This window comes from Salvelinus sp. IW2-2015, linkage group LG4q.2 (assembly GCF_002910315.2).
Source record: "Salvelinus sp. IW2-2015 linkage group LG4q.2, ASM291031v2, whole genome shotgun sequence".
NCBI lineage: Eukaryota > Metazoa > Chordata > Actinopteri > Salmoniformes > Salmonidae > Salvelinus > Salvelinus sp. IW2-2015.
The window spans coordinates 2803542-2816115 of record NC_036843.1 but is presented as its reverse complement, the minus strand read 5'-3'; the positions used below and the strand labels follow the sequence as shown (position 1 = coordinate 2816115).

General features: G+C 50.3%; 1 protein-coding gene across 1 annotated transcript in view; it reads left to right on the top strand.

Moving 5' to 3' along the window:
• Positions 1-12574, top strand: part of LOC111963138 (myelin transcription factor 1-like protein) — a 160610-nt gene that overhangs the window by 131437 nt on the left and 16599 nt on the right. The window contains exons 18-19 of the mRNA XM_070443323.1: positions 556-777; positions 981-1075. Coding sequence (XP_070299424.1) covers positions 556-777; positions 981-1075 — 317 coding nt within the window. The remainder of the gene's footprint in view (positions 1-555; positions 778-980; positions 1076-12574) is intronic.

Here is a 12574-nt window from a genome sequence, read left to right as displayed (position 1 = left end):
AGGTACACCTCCAATTGACTCAAATGATGTCAATTAGCCTATCAGAAGCTTCTAAAGCCATGACATCATTTCTGGAATTTTCCTGACCCACTGGAATTGTGATACAGTGAATTATAAGTGAAATAATATGTCTGTAAACAATTGTTGGAAAGATTACTTGTGTCATGCACAAAGTAGATGTKCTAACCGACTTGTCAAAACTATCGTTTGTTAACAAGACATTTGTGGAGTGGTTGAAAAACGAGATTAATTGACTCCAATATAAGTGTATGTAAACTTCRGACTTCAACTGTATATATTCTCCCATTATGCATACTGGTACTCGAAGCAAACTGCTTTCAATTCTGTAATGATATTTCAATAAATGTAGGCACCCATGAAACTATATGTGTCCAACTTTACATTACATAGACCATATGGCATTGCAATAACTATGTAATTACACAATTCTTCCTGACAATTTATCCTGATCAGGAAAAACGCTGGGCTCTTGTCAGAAAGAAACTCCAGTCCCTGGTTATTAGAATAACCACAGCATCCCTCTGCKATCAACAGGTGTCCGGTRCCGGGCTGTGATGGTCAGGGTCACGTGACGGGGAAGTACGCGTCTCACCGCAGTGCATCAGGCTGTCCCCTAGCTGCCAAGCGGCAGAAGGACGGCTACATGAACGGCTCCCAGTTCACATGGAAGGCTGGGAAGACAGACGGAATGTCCTGTCCCACCCCAGGCTGTGACGGCTCAGGCCACGTCAGTGGGAGCTTCCTCACGCACCGGAGGTGGGTCTGGGTCCTGAATCAATATTCCATAATGCATCCTCTCTTTATCCCTTCCCTGATGTATTCACTGATCTGACATTACAGGCTTTGTGAAAGCTATGTCGTGGAGCCAATGCTTTCACCTATCCAGTCAAGTTGTGCGTGTGTGTCTAAATAAAATATGCACTATTTGTGTGTAACTATTTTCTCATCTGTTCCCCTAGTTTGTCAGGCTGTCCGCGTGCCACGTCTGCCATGAAAAAAGCCAGACTGACTGGACTGTCTGAAATGCTAACGATAAAACAGCGCACCAGCAATGGTAATGACTGTCATACACACAATGGAGCCAATCAGGAGAGTGTATGTGTAATGAGCTTCTGAYTGGAATCCCAATCTAATATAAAAAGCCAATCAGGAGTGTGTATGCGTAATGAACTCCTAAATCGAATCCCAATCTGAAACAAAGTGTCCTGGATTGCCATACAGCAATCACAGAAATCCATACAGCCTCTGAGCTAGCAAGCACGCCTGTGACAATTAGGCTATTCATAAATGCGGTAAAGGAGTCAATGGAACGCTGATGTTCAATGACCAGATTGGCGCACATTCAACAAATCTGTTCTTACAAAAATCAAAGGTTTTTATAATGCAAGTGCCCTGCTCGTTTAGATTCAGATCATGTATGGTAGGTGTTACAGCTGAGCGGTGGGGGAGGAAATACAGCTCGTTCGACCTCCTGCAGCCTCCAGCTTATCAATGTGCTGCGTGTTCAGTTGTAGCACACTTGGTGGTACCAAACAATATGGGCTGTGGGACGACAGGACACCAGAGGGAGAGTGGCGTCGGTGAGGGGGGAGGGGAGAGGAGGAGATTTGAAGACTAATATCTCCAGGCGCTGGTTGATATGCAACCAGTCCTTCAAAGCCTGGCTCCCCGATGAAAACCACATGCTGGCACATCAGAAGCACCCTAGCAGCGATGTATCTTCCCCCCACCCAGCACTCATTCACGACACAGCAACACAGCACATTAGAACACCCCAAAGACAAACACAGCGACAGACACAAACGTCTTTTACAATTCGCCCGAATGTCTGTGTGAATATGTAGCTCAGGGATTTCCCCAAAATGCAGAAGGTGATGTGAGGTAATGGCTCTGAGGTTGAAGAGCAGTGACTAATTAGATTAATGGGGGTTACTCTGCTAACTTTCTCCATTATGTCCTCTTTCTCTCCCATCTCTCTTTCTCGGACCAGCTGCTATGACGGTCTGTTGGCAGCCTTCTTATCGTCATAGCCGATGCTCACATTGTTGACCGGGTGAGCGTGCTCTTGTGTCTTCCTCGCCTACGATGCGCAATCCTCCCGGCGATTCTAGACATATGAAAATTCCGACCAATGAGGTGACGCCCGGACACGCCTGGTCATAGTTCCATTTCCCGATGTGCATATATCTCCCAATCCTGGCGCCTTTGTCCCCACAAGCTCCACCTGGTCCCCTTGCTTTCTTGGAATAGAGCTCTAAAGCCATTATTGAAGAGAAAACACACTGACAGATTAGCTGGGGAGTGTTCCGAGAAAAACTATAGATTAAAGGGGGAAAAGAGAGAGTGGTGAGAGGACCCTGGGGGAGAAACAGCGAAGATCGGTGGGGGGGACTGTGGGAGCGAGGAGGGCAGAAACAGCGATGAGAGGGGGGGGGCGGTGTAGGGAAATCGAGAGGGAAAACACCGAGAGTGAAGGGAGATGAGGAGCCGAGAGGGAAGAAACAGCGTGAAGGGGTGTAGGACGAGAGTGGAAACACGAAGAATGGGGGTGTAGGGAGCGAGAGGGAAAACACAGAAGGGTGGTGTATGGACGAGGAGAAAAATGATAGGGGTTAGGAGCGAGAGGAGTAAACACGAGAGAGGAGGGGTTAGGGAGCGAGAGGATAAACTAGCGAGGGGTGTAGGGAGGAAGGAGAAACACCGAAGAGGGGGGGTGTAGGAGCGAGAGGGATAAACAGCGAAGAGGGGGTTTAGGACAGAGGGAGAAAAAAGCAGAGGGGTAGGAGCAGAGGAGAAACGCGAGAGGGGTGTAGACGAGACGAGAAAAAGAAGAAGATTAGGACGAGGGGAGAAACACGAGAGGGTGTAGGGACCGAGAGGAAACAGCTCAGGGGGTGGTGTAGGACGAAGTAGAAAAACACGAGAGAAGGGATGTATGAGCGACGGGAGGGAGAAAAAGGTAGAGAGGTGGGAATGTAGGGACGAGAGGAGACCAGACAGCGTAAAGGGGGGTGTAGGGAACAACAGGGAGAAACACGAAGAGGGGGGGGTGAGGGAGCGAAGGGAGAAACAGCGAGAGAAGGGGGGTTAGGAGCTGAGATGGACTATAGGAAAACAGCGAAGAGGGGGGGCGGGGTTAGGCGCGAGAGGAGAAACATCGAAGGGGGTGTAGGAGCGAGAGGAGAAACAGCGAGAGAGGGGGGGGTGTAGGAGCGATACGGAGAAAACAGCAGAGAGAGGGGGTGTAGGAGCACGAGAGGGAGAAACGTGAAGGGGGGGTAGACGAAGGGAGGAAAAGAGAGAGGGGCCGTTAGGGAGCGAGAGGAGAAAACAGCAAGAGAGGGGTGTAGGGAGCGATGAGCGAGAAAAGGAAGAGGGGGGTGTAGGGAGCGAGAGGGAGAAACAGCAGAGGGGCGGGGGGGTAGACGAGAGAACGAGAAAAAGTGAGAAGGGTGTAGTGACGAAGGAGGAAAACAGCGATGAGAAGGGAAATGGTGCGGAGGCGTGAGAGGGAGAAAAGCAGTAGAGGCGGGGGTTAGGAGGGAGGGAGAAAAGGAGAGAGGGGGGGTAGGGTGTGAGAGGAGAAACAGCGAAGAGGGGGTTATGGAGCGAGAGGAGAAACAGCGAGAGAGGAGGGGTAGGGACGAGAGGAGAAACAGCGAGAGAGGGGTGTAGGGAGCAGAAGGGAGAAAAAAGGAGAAGGGGTGTGGAGCAGAGGGAAAACACGAGAGGGGTGTAGAGCGAGAGGAAAACAGCAACGAGGGGGGTTAGGAGCGAGAGGAAAACATCGAGAGAAGGGGGGGTGTAGGAGCGAAGGAGAAAAAGGAGAGGGGGGTGCTAGGATCAGAGGAAAACAGCAAAAGGGGGTGTAGACGAGAGGAAAACACAAGAGGGTGTAGGAGCGAGAGGGGAAAACAGCTGAGGGGTTAGGGAGGCGAGAGGGACAGAGGAGAAACACGAAGAGGGTGCTAGGCGCGAAGGAGCAGAGGTGATAGGAGCGAGAGGGAGAGAGGAAGGGAGGGGCGTGAGAGGGAGAGGGAGGGAGATGGGGTAGACGAGAGGAAGGGGGGGTGTAGGAACGAAGAGCGAGAAGGGAGATGAGAGCGGGAACAGGTTAGGAGCAAGAGGTGTAGGAGCGAGAGATGAGGATAGATGGTCGGGTGAGGACAAGGGAGAGGGGGTTACGGGACGAATCGAGAGGAGATGGAGAGGTGAGAGCGGTGATAGGGAGCGAAGAGGGAGAGCGGGGTGTAGAGCTTGATCACGGAGAGGGAAGTAGGAGATGAGGGTAGAACGAAGAGAGATGGGTGTAGGGAGCGAGCAGAGGGAAGATGGAGAGGGGCGGAGGGGTACGGAGCGAGAGGAAGGGGGATGAGAGAGAGGAGAGGGAGAAGAGGAGAGAGAGCTGAGAAACAGGAGGGAGCGCTTTCTCCATCCTTGTGTTGGACGTGTTGATGCATACAATGACACTATACAACCCTACCTCCACAGATCATGTTTACTTCCTCTCACCTTCCACCTCCCTACCCAATTCTACAATATCTTTGTTTCTTCTTCTACTTTCCACCCCTCACATTAAATTTTTAGGAGAGAACTGTTAAATAGCAGAAGGGGGAAATTTTGTTATTTGCAAAAACGCAATCCCATAGTGCAGTGGTAATTCCCAGTGCCGTTCGTGGTGGGTGGCACTCCTCTCGCTAGCTTCTACTTTCCATGCATTAACTTGACCCTGAAGTAAACCCTTCTATAACGAGTAATGAAAACATACTCCATGAACAGTAGTGAAGATTCTGCTGCGTTTTCTCTCTCCCTTTCATGTTTGATAATTAAAGGCCAGCTTCTACATTTCCCCACCTGCAAACACACACGCGCAGACGTCACATACACACACGTGCCCTCTAAAGGGAGGTCAAAAACACCCTTATGAAGACGTGATGAAGGAGAAACTCATTATGCTTCTCTACGATACAAAACACGGCATTTGTACGCAGGCTCAGCACGCATAAAACATGACTCTGAAGTAATATTAGATAGATTCTTAACTTCTGTTAAGTCATATTACTGAAGTAATATACAAACAAAAATACATTTCAGTATTTCTTATCCTTTAAGTGGTCTCCAGACTGGAACTGGAAGTTTCTACCCACATACAATTGTGATTCTATGATTACTCAATAATAGCAAGAGGTTTCAAATCATAGAAGAATGGTAGTTCCATTTATTTGACTTATCGTTCGCTATGAAAAGCTTATTAAAACACACTCATTTGAAGTTTTTGTTTAGTTCATTTGTTTGAGCAAACAGCATGACTTATATTGATGTTTCTTTGTGTTGTGTCTTTATCAGGATGAATGTTATGGGCCCGAAATGTCCAAGCTGCGTTAGCCCTGTTTCATCTTAATCCTGAAATTACTCATCCCTTGATGTTGTCGCAACAATTCACTTACAGCCCTGACCAACACACACACACTAGGGGGCTTGTAAATCAAATTCCCTAGATGGACGCTCATGAATAAATACAGCACGTGTGACGGAGAGTGTCCAGCTGAGCAGACCTCATCCACCTCCTTCCCTCTCCCATCCATCCCCTCAGTTCCCTCACACCTCCTCCTCCCCAGTAGCATGTCCCTTCATATGTTGTCTCCACACATTCTCCTGTTTCACGGGAACTGATGACACGCTGCTAAGAATTGATGACCCGCACACAATTACAGTGCTCATGAAAAGCCACACACACACACACATTAACATTAATGTCGTGTGTGTTTTGTAAGAGACGTGTGCAAGAAGTACAGTTAATGGTATTGTATGGGTAGTCCATAGATTAAAAAGATGTGAACGTGTGCGTTTGTTTTAAGAGAAATATGAAACAATATCTCCTCCTCCTCCTCTCTCATCTGATCTCTCTTTCTCTCTCTGTACTCCTCTGTCATCTCTCTGTCTTCTCTCTGTCTCTCTCATGATCTCTCTGTTCTCTCTGACTCTCTCTGTTTCTCTCTCTGTTCTCTCTCTCTCTCTCGTCTCTCTCTTCTCTGTCTCTCTCTGTCCTCTTGTCTCTCTCTTCTCTCTCTTCTTCTCTCTGTCTTCTCGTCTCTCTCTCTCACTGGATCTCTCTCTTTCTCTCTCTCTCGCTCCATCCGTCCTCTCTTTGTCCCTCGTCTGTCTATTTCTCTCTCTTCTCTCTTTCTCGCTGTACTCTCTGTTCTCTCTCTCTCCATTCTCTCTTGTCTCGGCTCCATTCTCTTCTTCTCTTTGCTCTCCTCTGTCTGTCTATTTTCTCTCTCTGTCCTCTCATCTCTCTGTTCTCTCTGTCTCTCTCTCTCTCTCTACCACTCTTCCTCATATATAAGTTCTGCTGTTGTTGCTAGCTTGAGAGAGACACCATCTCATCCTACCTTTTAATCTCTTTCTTCTTCTTTTCAAAGTCTGGACTGGTCGAAAAATAATGCAAATTGTACAATCCATGACGAGTGAAAAAACACACAGAAAATCACATAATTAATAATCCAATACAATGCATAGTATAAAATTGCCATATCAAAATAAATGTCATAAAACTTTTAAGAAAACATTTTTGCCTTCAATGTTATTTATTCCATATCCTGGATCAAACAACATCAGATAATGGAAAATTCTCCAGTGAAGATGGTGACAGTTTGTCAGCACAAACTGAGTTAATTACAGAAAGCTCACCTTTACCTGCCTTCATTCCAAATGTACTTCCTCCTTTTCAAAACGACCAGATGTCATTCAGATCAGGTGACAGGGTTTCAACGAGGAAACAGATGCAGAGAATGAAAATAAATAATGATGTAGTTAAACTGCAGCAGTATCGCATAACTAGCATATTGCCAGCAAGCATACCACCCGCATACCACTGTTGGGTTGCTTATTGAAGCTAAGCAGGTGTCGGTCCTGTTCATCTTAGGGAGACCAGATCTGGCTGGAAAGTGTGTGTAAGGGCAGTAGGGGAGCACTCCTTTCCTGCTGGTCTAAAAAAATATCCCACATGGCCCCAGGCATGATTTTGGGTCACACTGCACTGTTTGTAGGTGGCCGTCTTCGGGGAATGGGATCGTAACGTTCCTGAACTCTCTTGATTCATTAAAGTCCCATCACATTAAGATAGTAACCCATAAACGTCCGTTATAGGTATACATTTCTGCGACAGTGAGAATTCCCAATCTGGGGCCGCCGACAAAACCTATCATAGATACACCTAAATAAATTCCGAGACTATCCTAATCCTGAGAGAGCCTCATTCATCTCCCCTGCCTTCTCCTCTCTCATTAGGACTATTTTCCCAGGTTGGTTGCTGCAAATGAAGATAACGTGTTCTCAGATTCACCTGTCACTTATCTGGAAGTGAACCATAACTTAGATAGTCTACACAAACCAAAACTAAAATAAGTAAACGGAATAATAGTAAACATAGAATAACACTACCACAAATAATATAAAATGAACTAACAGTTTATAAAACAAAAGTAACAAAATAACAACCATATTACCAAATAGAGAATATGAGAGTGTTTCAATGCCTCCGACTATCTGAAGAGCGCTCTCGACGTAAACTCGGACCCTCCCCACGACGCTCGACAAGGCTGTCTGCGAACGATGACCACACCTCTATCTTTCCATGACTGGGAGTTCACGTACGTTCATCCAAGCACCAAGTAGTTCCAGGGGAGAGGGTGCTGGTATGCTCTCTCTCTCGGTGGTCGTACATGTCTCTTACCCACCTCTCTGGTGCTGCTCGCTCCGGTCTCTCTGCTACTGCTGTTCCCTCATCCATCTCCTCTCTATTATGCTCTAACTTTCCTCTCTGCTCTTTCTTATGTCTCTCTCTCCTCCCAAATGACACCCCTACACAAATAGCATAGTTACTCTTCCCCTCTCAATCTTCATCTCAATCTCGAGACACTAGACACCTTTGAGTTAAGCCCTTTTAGTACAGTGAGGCTATACAGGTAACCCAGGACCTCAAATCCCAAACAGAGCAACCGGCATAGGCAACGGCTATGATTCTAGTTACTCGAGCACGTGCCACCTTGTTCCTAGCCGCTTGGCTAGCCTCCACGATCTTAATTGGTCTCCACAGCACATTATCAGCACTGCAGGGACCTAAAGGCTCTCGGTCTTCTTAACCCTTCTAGTACTCTGCGGACACAAAGTGCTAAAGACCACATCACCCGGGACCAGGGGCCCGAGTAAGGCCTTGTGTGAACTGTGTCAGCTCTCTCTCTCACCCCCCCCTTCTTTACCCCTCTACTTGCCTCTCTGAGTACAATGGTAGCGGTTCCTCTGCCCCCCTTTCATGCCCGTGGAACCAGTGCCTTTATAGCACGGTCGAGGCATGGCTCGCGTCCCAAGCCCCTGGTCTATGACGGGGCAGCACCGGACCCACCCGTCTAGCTTCCTTTATCTGGAGCGTTGCCCTCATCAACCAACGCGCGCACATATTTCTCGCTGCCCTTCACCTTACCGCTCTACCGTTGAATCCACAAATAAGCGGCCAACCCCAGTCACCCTGAGCCCAAGGTTCTTGAGCTTCTATGACCAACCTGCCTACGCTGCACCCTCTAAAGGGTATCAGTGGTCGAGCGTTCCTCTCCACCCCCTGGCTTGATGTTACTCTTGAGCCCTCGATCCTTTCCCGGTTTATCTGGAGCGTTCCTCGAAGTGCACCAACTCTCGCGCGCTTTACTTTGCCCCTCTACCGTATCCCTCCTATGCGCTGGAGAGCGCTCCTCTGCCAACGGCCTATCGTCCCCCTGGTACCTCGTCCTTTTATCCAGGCTTCTGGCAAGCGGGTTTCTCTCCCACAGCGCTTTCGCAGTGTTACCCCTCTTCGTCACCTTTCTTTGATCCCAACCGCGTCTACTTCTCGTAGTAGAACTGTAGGCGTTCCTCTCCAACCTCCTTTTATCCTCTACCTTCCTTTATCCCGGAGCGTTCCTCTCCCACATTTTGCCCCCCTCTATCTCTTCTCTCCACTTCTTTTACCCCTCTACGCTTCCTTACCCTACCTTCCTTTTATCCTCAGGAGGGCTCCTCTCCAACCCCTTTCTACACCTCGATACTTCCTTATGGCAATCCCGGTCCCCGCGATTGCGCTCTGCGCAACACCCCTTCTCTGGTCACCCTCTACCTTCTGTTCACCGGCCCCTCTACCTTGCCCTTGATCATTCGCGAACGTCCTCGTGTCCCACCCGTGTTCTGTTATCACGCCGGATTCTCCTTGCGCTTTATCCGTAAGCGTGTCGCTTCTATGGCCGGACGAGCTTCTTGGCTTGATCCCTCGGCTTACCTCCGTCGCCACGCTTCGCTTGCGTCCTCGTCCCCTCTGTTCTCCTAGCATCGGCTCTCCTAACGGTGTCTCTGGTCTGTATCCCGAGCTTTCCTCCCCTCCCCCCCCTGGATCGGTCCTCTTGGACCCTCGTCGTCCTGGCTATCCCTGTCCGGCTCTTAGGCTCGTCCTGGCGGTTTTCTGCGCCCGGCCGGACCTCCCTCTGGCCTGATTCTCTAGAGTCTCGTCCTGCCGTCGCGCTTATCCTCGTGCATCGTCTACCCTGTCTCTAGCCGCGCAAGTGCCCTACTCTCTGGATCCTTCTATCTGTCCATCTCTGTCGGACGGCTCTCAGAGACGCCCTGATTCTTACTCGTCACCCCTTTATTCCCGTAGCGTCTCTTGGCGCGCAGGATCATCGCGCTGTACTTTCTCCCGTCGTACTCGCCGCTGCACAATATTAGGTATCTCGTGGCTGCATCTCCTCGCCATATCGCGCGAATGGCTGGCTGTCACTCTTCACCTGCCTTTCATCTCCGGGAAAAGGCCGTTTCCTCGCCAATGACCCGTTCTCGGTGAGCATACGCTTCCTTACCTTGCCTTCGGTCCTGGGGAAGGCTTCGCGGAAGTACGCCGTTCCGCGTTCCTCCGCGCGGCCCACAAAGGCTTTCTTTCTCCTGTCCTTTCCTTAGATCTGGTGCATGCTCTCCCCACGTCGGCGTGACTCCTCTCTTCGTACGCTGTCCTCCTTATGGTTACACCCGGACGAGGGTTCCTCTCCTATAACGCTCAGGTCTCTTCCTAACTCGCCTTCGTTTATCGCGCGGCCAAAGCGTTTCCTCCCCGGCGCCCCGTTTGTTGTACATCCACTCGTTAACCTGGTCCATGTTTATCTCACGAGGGGCCTGTCTGCCACATGGGCCCCATGCTTTACCCCCTCTACCTTCGCGCTGACTCGTCACGTTCCGCGCTCTGAGAGCCACACTTCTTTTACTCCTATCGGCTACGTATCCCTCTTCCCCGCCCTAGCTGTTCTACGCAAGCCCCACTACGCCCTACGGACCTCCTGGTGCGTGATCGCCTCATGAGAGCGGCCTTATCTGCGCTCTCAACGCCTCGCCTTGACGAGTGATTACGCGCATATTAACGCTGGGAAACACGTGCTCCTATCCCGAGGCGTTCTCTCCAACCCGTGTGCTGGACTCCAGCTACTCCGTCTTGTAGTCCGCAGGGAGCGTCTCACAACACCGGACGAATGTGGTAGTTCCAGCTCTCACCTTGCGTGTTGTCATGCCTGGGACCTGGGACCCGTGCCCAGTGACGCGCACCCTTCTTACCTCCCTCTAGCATACCTTATGTAGCGTCGGCACCCGGGCTCTCCAACCCCTTCGGTACCCCTCACCTCCTATCCTGGAAGGCCCCCCAACCCTATACCCTGGTGTACCGCATCACCGTCCCTTACGGTGGAAGGCGCCCATACTCCAGCCTCCTTTGATGCACCCGACTCACCCTCCCTCACATGCCGCAGTCACGCACTGTCTTCAGAACCCTCATCCCTCTAGCGCTCTCCTCACCTTCGGGAGCGTACTCGCCTCAGCCCCAGTCTGCGTAACCGCTCGTGACTATCCACGTGGCCTCCCAAACTCCTCAGTCCGCAACCCCTCGGCTTATGCCCACCACCCCTAGCGATATCACTCTAGTCCCGGACACCAGCCCTGTTCCTCAAGCGCCTGGATGACCACATTCTATCACTCGCCCTCACGTGCCCCTCATCGAGGGAGAACGTAGCGAATCCTCTGTGCCAAGACCCCAGTAATCCTACGTATACGCCGCGCCTACGTGCTGTACGGAATGCGACCCATCCACAGCCGCCTCCACCCATCATGACCCCTCCAATCACGGATGCGCTCCCTCTCCCAACCTGCCCCACTCCTCTACCGTGTCCATATAGCGTAGCCCCCTTGAACTAGCACTCGTCACTTGGGATCCTCCAGGAGCACGCGTACTGGGACACGCGGCGTGGCGCGTCCCAACCACCACTTCCTTCTTACCGTGTGACTCACCTCAGACAAGCCTCCTGCTCCAACCCCGATCTCCGTCACCCCTAGTCGGCTCCGTCTCCAACCCTCACCCTCCGAGCACACTATGCCTATGAACCTCCCCCTCCCGAGGTAACAGCACCGGAGTTGGCATCGGGGTTATCCGTTGATCCGCGCGTTGGCCACACTCCTCGTTGTCCCTGCCTCACAAATATAGAGCAATTTTGGGTCTGACTCACGGGCTTCCAACCGCGTGCGCCGGCCGCTGCCTCCTCATACAGCGCTCCTCAGCCTTTCGCTTGCTTTCCAACTCCTCTTGGGACGGCGACGTTCCTGCCGGGTGGCGTCGCACTATTTGCCCCTGGATGCTGAGCCGCTAAGACCGGTCCCAAGAGAACATGTCAGCCAGCTACAGGAGGCATCCTGCCCACTCCATCACGTCGCCATTGGTTGCTCCTAGACTCATGAGAGTGCATTCCCTTGCCCGTCGCATATACTCTCTCCAAGCAGAACTCGCCAGGACATACACGATCCCGCGTGACAAAGTAGCTACACGATTTCAGTGAAGGTGCGAAGCTGTCACTCGTCTCTCCTCATCCATCGTATACGAGGAGAGGAGAGAAGGATCATCAGACTCCAGTAAATAACTCATGGCCAAAGATGCGCATTGTCATAGGAGAAAAGTAATGAAGAGTCTTTTTATTTAACACGCGAGCGAACACTGAACAAGAAGACACTTTCAGAAAGATTAACAGACAAAGCACAAGAAAACGAACGTTGACGAAACCTGAAACATAAACTTACATAACTAAACGTAAACTCACGGACAGTGAAACAGACGACATCAAAAATAAACGAACAGCCAAAAACAGTCCCGTATGGGTACATACGCATTTCCGAACGACACAGGAGACAGATCACCCACAAACAAAACAGTTGAAGCAAACCCTACCTACGAATATGACTTCTTAATTAGAAGGAGAACGCAAGAACAGCGCTGACCGTGGGTAATTTAAGAGCTCATACCAGGCAACCAAACCAAACATTAGAGAAACGGATTAACTAGACTGCGCACCCAAAACATTGCCCTGACTAAACACATACAAAAACAACATAAAAACAGGGTTCAGGACCTGTTACAGACACTTCTACATGTAATGCAGCGAAATTTGTGGGGCCTTTATCTACATTAAATAATGACGGGATTTGACTTTAAAATCCCACT